At 38.8% G+C, this 10,724-nt stretch overlaps 1 protein-coding gene and 1 pseudogene across 1 annotated transcript in view; both read left to right on the top strand.

The window, feature by feature from the left end:
* The first annotated feature begins 2,911 nt into the window (after positions 1–2,911).
* Positions 2,912–3,922, top strand: LOC140689333 (prothymosin alpha-like; annotated as a pseudogene).
* Positions 3,923–6,608: 2,686 nt separating this feature from the next.
* LOC140690440 (nucleotide exchange factor SIL1-like) overlaps positions 6,609–10,724 on the top strand; it is a 68,355-nt gene continuing 64,239 nt past the window's right edge. The window contains exons 1-2 of the mRNA XM_072952205.1: positions 6,609–6,643; positions 10,071–10,185. Coding sequence (XP_072808306.1) covers positions 6,609–6,643; positions 10,071–10,185 — 150 coding nt within the window. The remainder of the gene's footprint in view (positions 6,644–10,070; positions 10,186–10,724) is intronic.

Below are 10,724 nucleotides of genomic sequence, written 5' to 3'. Positions count from 1 at the left end.
AAATAACCTCGTCCAAGAGATTCTCAGGACCATCTGCCCCCCTTTGCCCTCTGAGACTTCCATTGCTTCCTTTCACTAAAGGTGATGCTCCAGCGATGTTTTCAATGACGTATTTTCTTCCTGCTATCTGTTCCGGCTCCCTTCCTGTAAGGAATTGGAGAACTGTCTCCAGCTGCCTACAGCTTAGGTAGCCAATTATATGACTTTAGCCTTATTGGGTGCATATAGGATCTGTGAAGGATTTTTTAATTAAACTCTCTGAGTTATTCACACATAAAGGATAATAATTTCTTAGGGGATCTTTCTGAAATTTTTTCATCATATAAATGCATTGAGTTGTAAACAACTTTCTCAAACTCTAAACTTTTGTGTTGTGATAGGTACAATTTAATGCAGGACAGGAAGGAAACTGAGAAGAAAGTCAGTGTACGTTGTTGTCCAGAATTATTAACAATTGAAAGCAGAAAGCTACTAGTAGCTTATTTGAATTTCACTCTTGAGATTTGATTGTAAGGTGAAAATAAAACTTAATTAAATTATTTAAGCAGGAAACATCTTCAGAATCTTGTTTGAAAGCAAGGGCAAGAAAAACAAGCCCTCTGAAAGAGCAGTTTTGCACATCACTCTGCTTCCTGTGCTGAGAAGACATTATTTCCTCCTCTGGCCCACTGCGCTCCCACCTCCTGCCCCTCCACTCTCCTCTTTGCTGCTTTGAAGTCACTCTCTTTCTATCTTAGGCCCCTCAACTTTGTATCTTGCTTGCTTTTCCTACAACCTCTCTGGGGCCTTTCCCTCATTTTAGATGCTAATTTGCACTTGCTAATTGAAATCTTAAAAGCTGAGTATCATAAGCACTTTAGCACATCACAAAATTCTGTGATCATAGGCAGATTTCAAAATAGTTTATTGTGGAAATTAGAAGATGCTAAGGACTCTGCCATCTTTTGAGAAAAGTGCAAAAAACAGAGTATGTGTCTACATTTGACATTTATTTTATTTTCACAGTTCATGTCTAATTCTGCCGTTCTTACACAGTCTGAAAACAACCCCAGCTTTTGTTCTTTCTGGTTGGTGTGATTCCTGCCATCAGAATCCTGGCTTAGCTTCTACAAAGGCACCCCAGATACCACAGATTTTACAGTTTTCATTCCAATTCCTCTATGTCTGTGTTCCATAGGTTTTGTTTTGTTTTGTTTAACAGAAAATCATATATGAATATGTATAACAATCTTAGGTCTAGTGGAAAAAGAAAAGGTCATTCTTAGGAAGTCAGATTTCATATGCCATGATTTCTTTTCAGTTAAATTGCATTTATAAAATGTGATACATCAGCTGATCTGAGAATAAGATGTTCAAACAGAACTGAGTGTGTGGAAGAGAAGAGGGGAGGAAGTATATTGTCTTTCTGGAGAGAGTTAGAACTGGAGCATCGTCCAGTGAGCAGAGCCTCTGCTGACCCAGGGGTGTCTGGAGCTAGAAGTGCCCTATTGGAGTGGTCCAGCTTTGAGGGGAAATGGCTGCACCTTGGTGCTCCTTCATCAGACAGTGCTGGATGTGCAGCGCCCCGGGAAGGGGTATGGCCTTGGGCAGGAACCCCTTCAGCTGGGGTAGTTCCTGAGGTCTCTGCCCCTGCCCGGGGCAGTGGGAGCGCCTGCTGCAGTCAGTCCCTAGGACCGCGGATGCTGCATCTCCACACCCAACTCCCAAGAAATGTCTCACATCTGACTTCGGCTGATGATTTTTGCTGTAAAACATGACATTTTCTCATCTCATCCTTGTTATGGAAATTGTTGATACATTTGAAACTCACACTCTTTGGCAATTTTTGTTTTATTCAAAATATACTTTAACTTCATTTAAAATTTTATCCATAGGTCAGATTCTATTGTCTAAAGCTGATTTTTGTTAACACATTTCTTTGAATTTTTTGCTTTTTTTCCCTTTGGAAGAACTTGTATGATAACTACTAGTAAAATTCCTGCTATTATTTATTCTTTATTTTTCTTGGGTGTTTTCTACATTAATTTGATTAAAAAAAAAAAGAACCATTGAGTTAAGTGGTAGAGTCAACTCTAAGCATGAGGAATAAGAGGGCCTTTAATTCTGGTGCGAAGTAGAGAAAGATAATAAAAACTCTTGTTTATGGTGTTTACCAGCAACACGACTTAAATATTTGCAGATAAATAGGGAATACCTCTATTTTTGTATATACACACCACACACAAATTTGGACTATATTTTCATAGCACTTTAACTTTAAAAATTTATGTACTTACTACTTCAACTAAGATGCATTAATTGGCACCCCAGTAATAACCCAGATGCCCCCTCTGCAGGACCCAATTACTTCTTTTCCACTGTAAATGTTCAATAAACAAATATTTGAATGATAACATATCACAGTCTTTAGAGTCACAGGGATATAGAGGGGGTTTTCCTCCACATTTTTAACCTCAGAAATTCTACTTTTATTATTAACTTTAAGAGATTGTTCATGTACAATAAACAGAAGTTAGCATATAACATCATTTGGGTGTCAAAGCTGCTGTGAGTTTCTCAGTTGCTGCCTTCACAGTGAGAATGTTCTCCTGACTAGCACAGACTGCTGCTTAAATTTAGGTACTGAGCTCTAACTTTTCTTTTTTTTTTAATTTAAATGCATATTTTAATATTTGTACCTTCATAAAGATGAATATCCCAAATTAACTTTATGTTAGTTAAAAATTCACTCAAAGGTATATTTTCAATGAACAACTTATTTATAATAATACATTTAAAATTTAAATTAATTTTATATCTTTTGAAATAAGAACATAAAAGATGACCATTTACTAAATTAAATTATTCTAGGCATTGTTCTGTGCCCGGCGCTCCGCTCGCCGCAGCCGCCGCCGCCTCCCGCAGCTTTATCGCCAGAGCCCTCGAACTCTCGCTTTCTTTCTAATCCGCTGCATCGGATCACCGGCGTGCCCGTCATGTCAGACGCGGCCTTGGACACCAGCTCCGAGATCACCACCAAGGACTTAGAAGAAGGTAGTTGTGGAGGAGGCGGAGAATGGGAGAGAGGCACCTGCTAATGGGAATGCTAATGAGGAAAATGGGGAGCAGGAGGCCGACAATGAGGTAGATGGAGAAGAGGAAGAAGGTGGGGAGGAAGAGGAGGAGGAAGAGGAAGGTGATGGTGAGGAAGAGGATGGAGATGAAGATGAGGAGGCTGAGGCAGCTGCGGGCAAATGGGCAGCTGAAGATGATGAGGATGACGATGTTGACACCAAGAAGCAGAAGACTGATGAGGATGACTAGACAGCAAAAAAGGAAAAGTTAAACTTAAAAAAAAAAAAAAAAACGCCACCGTGACCTATTCACCCTCCACTTCCCTTCTGAGAATCTAAACGTGGTCACCTTCCAGTAGAGAGGCCCGCCCGCCCGCCTGTCGCGGGCAGCGCCACCTGCAGATGACACGCTCTCCGCCACGCAACCAAAACCACAACGTGAATTTGCAACAGGGGAAGAAGAAAGAACCAAAACGTCCAAGGCCCTGCTTTTTCTCTTAAAGTACTTTAAAAAGGAAAATTTGTTTGTATTTTTTATTTACATTTTATATTTTTGTACATATTGTTAGGGGTCAGCCATTTTTAATGATCTCGGATGACCAAACCAGCCTTCGGAGTGTTCTCTGTCCTGCTTCTGACTTTACTTGTGGTGTGACCATGTTCATTATAATCTCAAAGGAGAAAAAAAAACCTTGTAAAAAAAACAAAAACAAAAACAGCAAAAAAACTTATTCTGAGCATTCCAGTAACTTTTTTTGTGTATGTACTTAGCTGTACTATAAATAGTTGGTTTGTATGAGATGGTTCAAAAGGCCGAAGATAAAAGATTTCTTTTTTTTCCTTTTTTTGTCTGTGAAGTTGCTGTTTATTTATTTATTTTTTTGGCCTGTTTGATGTATGTGTGAAACAATGTTGTCCAACAATAAACCAGAATTTTATTTTGCTGAGTTGTTCTAAAAAAAAAATTATTCTAAATGAAATCAGATGTCCTAATATTGAGCCAGATTTAGCTGCTTGAAGTAATTAAGCTTGTTGGTGTATATCAGACATGCTTATAGAAGCCACTAAGGTAAGATTAATTCCATTACAGCTTGTAATGTATTACCTCACTCAAGGTAATAATATGTAATTACTTGAATTCACTGAGCATTTCCAATCTGTATCTTAGTTTTAAAAACATTGCATAATTGAAATTGGCATCTGTCTAGTCAGAATGGCATTTGGGAGCCTGGCAGAATGCTAGTGGTGTTTGTGGACAAAGGCCCTGAGGAAGCTCTGAGATGAAGTGTTGCAGGGAGGAGCCTTGTGGACATTATCCAGCCTAAGGGAATTATGGGTTAATAGCATTCAGGTTTAAGATATGCAGATGTGGCCATACAATAAATCATTAAACTTGCATGTATCATATATTTAGATCCAGATCAGTAATCAGAAGATCTAAATCTGCTGGATCCAAAAACTAGCAACCACCCATTGAAACACCAACAAACTCTAACAAGCAGTCGATCTGATAACAAGCAATCAAAAAGGAGACCTTCTTTTAAAGAAGAATTTGAAAGACATCAAATTACAAGCAAGATTCACAAGGTCTTCAAAAACAAAATAAGCTGTGATGTCCAGGGAAACCTTTGTAGATACACAAAGTGGAATTGATCATATGTTCATTTATATTTATTTCCAATCACATTTTGCAATAATATAAGCTAAAAATGGGAAGAACAAATTTTCAAAGACTTGTGTTTGGTGTGTGGGGACAATTTCAACACTCAAAGTTCATTTTAACACATAGTGTGGATTTAAATATTCAAGCAAATTATGCCTACCAACTGTACCATTGATAGAGCAACTGACCAGGAGTTTCACACAGACTTTGGCATCATATCCTCAAATCTCAGAAGATCAATCTACTCGCTTTGTGACTATAGAAGCTTAGGCAGAACTGGCCTTGAAACTTAAGTGTCTCTGACTTCAAAACTGTTGAAGATAATAGTGCGATTTATCGATAGTTGTGGTTCTCCTGAGCACATGAGGCTCGTCAGTGAACCTCTTTACCTCCTTGAAGTTAGATGTGGCTTGTGATTGGCTTTAGCCAAGAAATGTGTGCAGATGGGACATATGTTACTAAAGGGTGAAAGCAATTAATTGCTGGAAGAAAGCTCCAGGGCTCTGTTTCAAAGTGACAACAGTCTTGGCGGATGTGGAAACATGAGGCTGAACTCTCCTTGGCTTGATGGTTGCCGTGGACTGTCAGCTAAGCTTACCATTGTGCCTGTCTGATGAGAAGGAAGTTCTCCTTGTTCTAAGTCATTGCTGCTGTTTGTTTGGTTACTCTGGCATAACATAGTCTGATGAATAAAAACAAGTTCAAGTTTGTTCCAATATGTTCCAATGTCAGTGAATCAAGCTGAAATTATTCCAGAAATATCCGCATTTCCACCTGCAAACCCAACTTAAACATATTTGGAATTATTGCAGGGAGATGAAGGATCTATTTGCGAATCAATCTCTCATCCTTAGTATTGGCAGAAAATGCTCTGAGGGTATTAGTGTGTGTGCAGGAGATCGAGGCAGCTGAGAACCCTGTGGGAGCTGCTGTTTCTCTTGTACACCCCTACCCTGCCTTCCTTCCACTCCCCTTCCCACTCCAGGAGGTGGGTAAGCTGTTGTTTGTGTATCAACTGTCCCCAGCCTCTTCTTCCTCAGTCCCTTGTGGGCCTCCTCCTCCTGCTCATTTGTCATCTTTGCTCTTGATTTCATTCTCGTTTATCTCTTCTTCCTCGTCTTTTCCCCCTATCAGTTCCATTGTTTATCTCTGGCTGTAAGAAGGGAGTGTCTAACTCTGTATGTGTATATGCATATACACATGAACAGTCTCATGTAGGGGAAGGGAAATCTGTAGCTTTGGGGATAATCTTTTTCTCTCTTATTTTATGCTGTCTTGATATTGCTGTGAGTCTCCCCTTCCATTTTTTATTCCCCCTTTCCCCACAGCCAAGAATGCAGGAAGCTCCAGGTCTGTGTCCTCTTGGGACCCATCTCCCTTGGCCTTTCTAGCCTTCTTACTCCTGATGTGGCAGTCTCTTCCTCTTGTTCATCCTCATCTAGCCTGGCATCCCCAGAACCCTGCACACCCAGGCAGGGCCAGGCACCTATCCAGAACTTAGTGCTGTGCTTTGAACTCATTCCATGTCTTTCAGTGTGATTGGTGCCCCAGGGAGCCAGGTTGCTGGGGAAAGCTCATGTGGCACTCAGCCGTTCCATTTTGTCTACAAAAAGGGGGGGGGGTGCGGGGGGAGAAACTGGCAGAAAGCAAAGGCTTTTGCTGCTGGGTGAGTATAGCAGCTATTTTTAGCTCCCAAGCCTTTGCTTTCCATTTGGCTGTGCTTTTTTAGCACAGTGCCTGTCCAGCAGGGCTGTTTTCCTTCATGGCTCCAGATGTCCTTAGGGAAAGTTTTCATCTGCCCCTGAGAAGGCATAGTCTGGGCACTGGGTAATAACTTCTGATATTGGGTTCCAGTGTAGTCATGTCAGAGGACTAATTTATTGAGATGAAGCATGGAGGAGTGTGGCAGGAATGAAAAAGAGAAAAGGTAAAACACTATACTCTTCAGATACGTTCCCTCACAATTAATTCAGTTAAGACTCTATTGAGTAAACTGCCTAATGAGGTGTATTGGGGCTGAGTGATAAACACACAAACCTTTTATAAGGGTCTGGGCTGGTACTGACGTGTTCTGAATTTTTCTAAATGGTGGTTGTTTGACTTTGTTTTACTTTATTTTACTTTTCTTTCTGCCTTTTCTGGACAATTTGCCAGTTTGGATTCAGTTCTTTTGACTTCCACTCCAGTTTACTGACCAAAATTTATTCACTATTCCAATTTCCCATTCTAGATATTTCACTTAAGTAGAATCATACAATGTCTGTTTTTTTGTGTCTAGTTTATTTCACTTGGCATAATGTTTTCAAGGTTCATTCATGTTGAAACATGTATCAGAATTCCATTCTTTTTGTGGCTGAATAATACTCCATTAGAAGTATATACCACATTTGAAAAAAAATCCATCTTTTGATGAATACTTGAATTGTTTCTACTTTTTTGGTTGTTGTGAATAATGATATTCCATGTGAATAATGAACATTCACATGGAAGTGTCTCTTTGAGTCACTGTTTTCAGAACTTTTGAGAAGAATATAAACCTAGGGGTGGAATTGCTGGATCATGCATATGGTAATTCTATATTTAACTTTTTGAGGAGCTGCCAACCTGTTCTGCAGCAGCTGCACCACTTTATATTCCCACCAGCAATGTAGGAGGGTTTCAGTTTCTTCACATCCTTGTTAACGTTTGTTATTTTCTGTTTTTTTAATTTAATTATAGCCATAGTAGTGGATATAAAATGGTGTCTCATTGTGGCTTTGATTTACATTTCTTTAATAATGTTGAGAATTCTTTCACATCCCTATTGGCATATGTATATCTTCTTTGGAGAAATGTCTATTCAAGTCCTTTGCCCATTTTTCATTTGGGTTGCTTGCTTTTTTGTTGTTGAGTTGTAGAAGTTGTTTATGTATTCTGAATACTAAACCCTTATCTGATAGGTGATTTGCAAATACTTTTCTAATTTTGCTAGTTGTCTTTTCACTTAATAATGTCCTTTGAGGCACAAAACATTCTTAATTTTAAAGAACTTCAGTTTATCTATTTTTTCTTCTATCACCTGTGGTTTGGGTATCATATTTAAGAAACTATTGCCAGATCTAAGGTTATGAAGATTTTCCCTAAGAATTTTAACTCTTAAATTTAGATCTTTGATCCATTTTGAGTTAATTTTTGTATACGGTGTAAGGGAAGGGTCCACTTCATTCTTTTGCATGTGGATATCCAGTTGTTCCCGAACAGTTTATTGAATTATCTTGGCACCATTGTTGAAAATCAGTTGATCATATATATATGTAATTATATCTGGGCTCTCAGTGTCTGTCCTTATGTCAGTACCAGTGTTTTGATTACTGTAAGCTTTGTAGTAAGTTTTGAAATCAGGAAGTGTGAGTCCTCCAACTTTGTTCTTCTTTTTCAGTATTTTTTGAGGCTGTTGGGGTCTCTTGAAATTCCATATGTGTTTAAGGATGGATTTCTCCATTTCTGTAAAAATCACCTTTGGGATTTCGATAAGAATTGCATTGAATCTGCTTATTGCTCTGGGTAGTATTGTCTTCTTAATACTGTTAAGTCTGAAGTCCATGAACATGGGATATCCTTTCATCCTGTGTCATTTAAATTTTAGCAGCCACTAGGCCTGCATTTCGGTTTGTTTTGACTATCTGAGAAGTGATGTGAAAAGCTTTGTGACTTGGGAATATTGAACTTTGCTGTTTTGTTTTATTTTATTTTTTAACCTTTTTATTGATTTATAATCATTTTACAATGTTGTGTCAAATTCCAGTGTAGAGCACAATTTTTCAATTATACATGAACATATATATATTCATTGTCATATTCCTTTATCTGTGAGCTACCATAAGATCTTGCATATATTTCCCTGTGCTCTACAGTATAATCTTGTTTATCCATTCTACAATTTTGAAATCCCAGTCTGTCTCTTCCCACCTGCCACCCCCTTGGCAACCACAAGTCTGTATTCTATGTCTATGAGTCTGTTTCTGTTCTGTATTTATGCTTTGGTTTTTAAATTTTTTTATTTTTTTTTTTAGATTCCACATATGAGCTATCTCATATGGTATTTTTCTTTCTCTTTCTGGCTTACTTCACTTAGAATGACATTCTCCAGGAGCATCCATGTTGCTGCAAATGGCATCATGTTGTCGGTTTTTATGGCTGAGTAGTATTCCATTGTATAAATATACCACATCTTCTTTATCCAGTCACCTGTTGATGGACATTTAGGCTGTTTCCATGTCTTGGCTATTGTAAATAATGCTGCTATGAACATTGGGGTGCAGGTGTCATTTTGAAGTAGGGTTCCTTCTGCATACATGCCCAGGAGTGGGATTCCTGGGTCATATGGTAAGTCTATTCCTAGTCTTTTGAGGAATCTCCACACTGTTTTCCACAGTGGCTGCACCAAACTGCATTCCCACAAGCAGCGTAGGAGGGTTCCCTTTTCTCCACAGCCTCTCCAGCATTTGTCATTTGTGGACTTATGAATGATGGCCATTCTGACTAGTGTGAAGTGGTACCTCATTGTAGTTTTGATTTGCATTTCTCTGATAATTAGTGATATTGAGCATTTTTTCATGTGCCTTTTGATCATTTGTATGTCTTCCTTGGAGGATTGCTTGTTTAGGTCTTCTGCCCATTTTTGGATTGGGTTGTTTATTTTCTTCTTATTGAGTCATGTGAGCTGCTTATGTATTCTGGTGATCAAGCCTTTGTCGGTTTCATTTGCAAAAATTTTCTCCCATTCCGTAGGTTGTCTTCTTGTTTTACTTCTGGTTTCCTTTGCTGTGCAGAAGCTTGTAAGTTTAATTAGGTCCCAATTGTTTATTCTTGCTTTTATTCCTTCTAGGAAAAACTTTTTGAAACTTTGCTGTTTTAGTGGGTGCTGATGGCATCTATCTTCAGGTATAACAGTGAATATGATTTAGAAGTGAATGATTATAAAGGTTTATGTGGATTTGGGCCCATGTCTGTTCACACACAAGTCATTTGGTTAGTTTCCTTCTTTTCTCACTGCAGCCAGTACCACCTTGTGCAACCTGATACAAGTATGTAATGAAGAAGAAAGGGACCAGGGCTTTTATAGCGCATGCAAGAGTCCTAGTTGATTGTACAGTTCCAACCAAAGCGTCTCTCCCCATATAGGAGATAGAGGCTTACTTCAGTTTGACCTCCATCTTCAGTTCTACCTCTGTGGTAGAAGACCTATGTGCAGAAAATGTCTCACATTGTCTGAATCTGTCAAATAAATGACATCATGGGAATCACTATGCTGGATGGGATGTCAGGCACCACCTTCCTGTTGACCTTCTATTTTCTGTGTTTACATTCCTCAGGCCTCTAACCCTGCCTGGCCAGGGCGTGCAAATGTTTAGGATGGCTACCCTGGGCATGCTGCTCGGCATGTTGATGGCTTCCTGCTTCACCTTCTGCCTCAGTCACCAGAACTCGGTAAGTATCTTACTGTAAGTAGAGGGATCTCTGTTGGATTCAGGAAAGCCTCTGTGTCACCACGGCTGCTGTGGGAGCAGGGTGAGCTTTTATTTGTTTTACAAGAATGTAACCAGTGCTGGGTCACGGAGTAAGTTTACTTCTTCCTCCCATCCCTTAGTCCTCTGGCCTCTTTTTAAAGCTCAGGACATGGTTTCCGTTTGGGGAAAGATGATGATGGTAGTCATATAATAATGTTGGTGTTGTTAATTATAATCTTGCCATTTACCCAGTATTATACTAAGTGTTTTATATATATATTCTTTTTTAACATTTTTTTATTGAGTTATAGTCATTTTACAATGTTGTGTCAAATTCCAGTGTAGAGCACAATTTTTCAGATATACATGAACATACGTATATTCATTGTCACATTTTTGTTTCGCTGTGAGCTACCAGAAGATCTTGTATATATTTCCCTGTACTATACAGTATAATCTTGTTTATCTATTCTACAGTTTTGTATATATTCTTATTTAATCCCCTCAACAACTCTGTGA

Source organism: Vicugna pacos, chromosome 3 (assembly GCF_048564905.1).
Source record: "Vicugna pacos chromosome 3, VicPac4, whole genome shotgun sequence".
Classification (NCBI taxonomy): domain Eukaryota; kingdom Metazoa; phylum Chordata; class Mammalia; order Artiodactyla; family Camelidae; genus Vicugna; species Vicugna pacos.
This window is presented reverse-complemented; position numbering and strand designations above follow the sequence as displayed.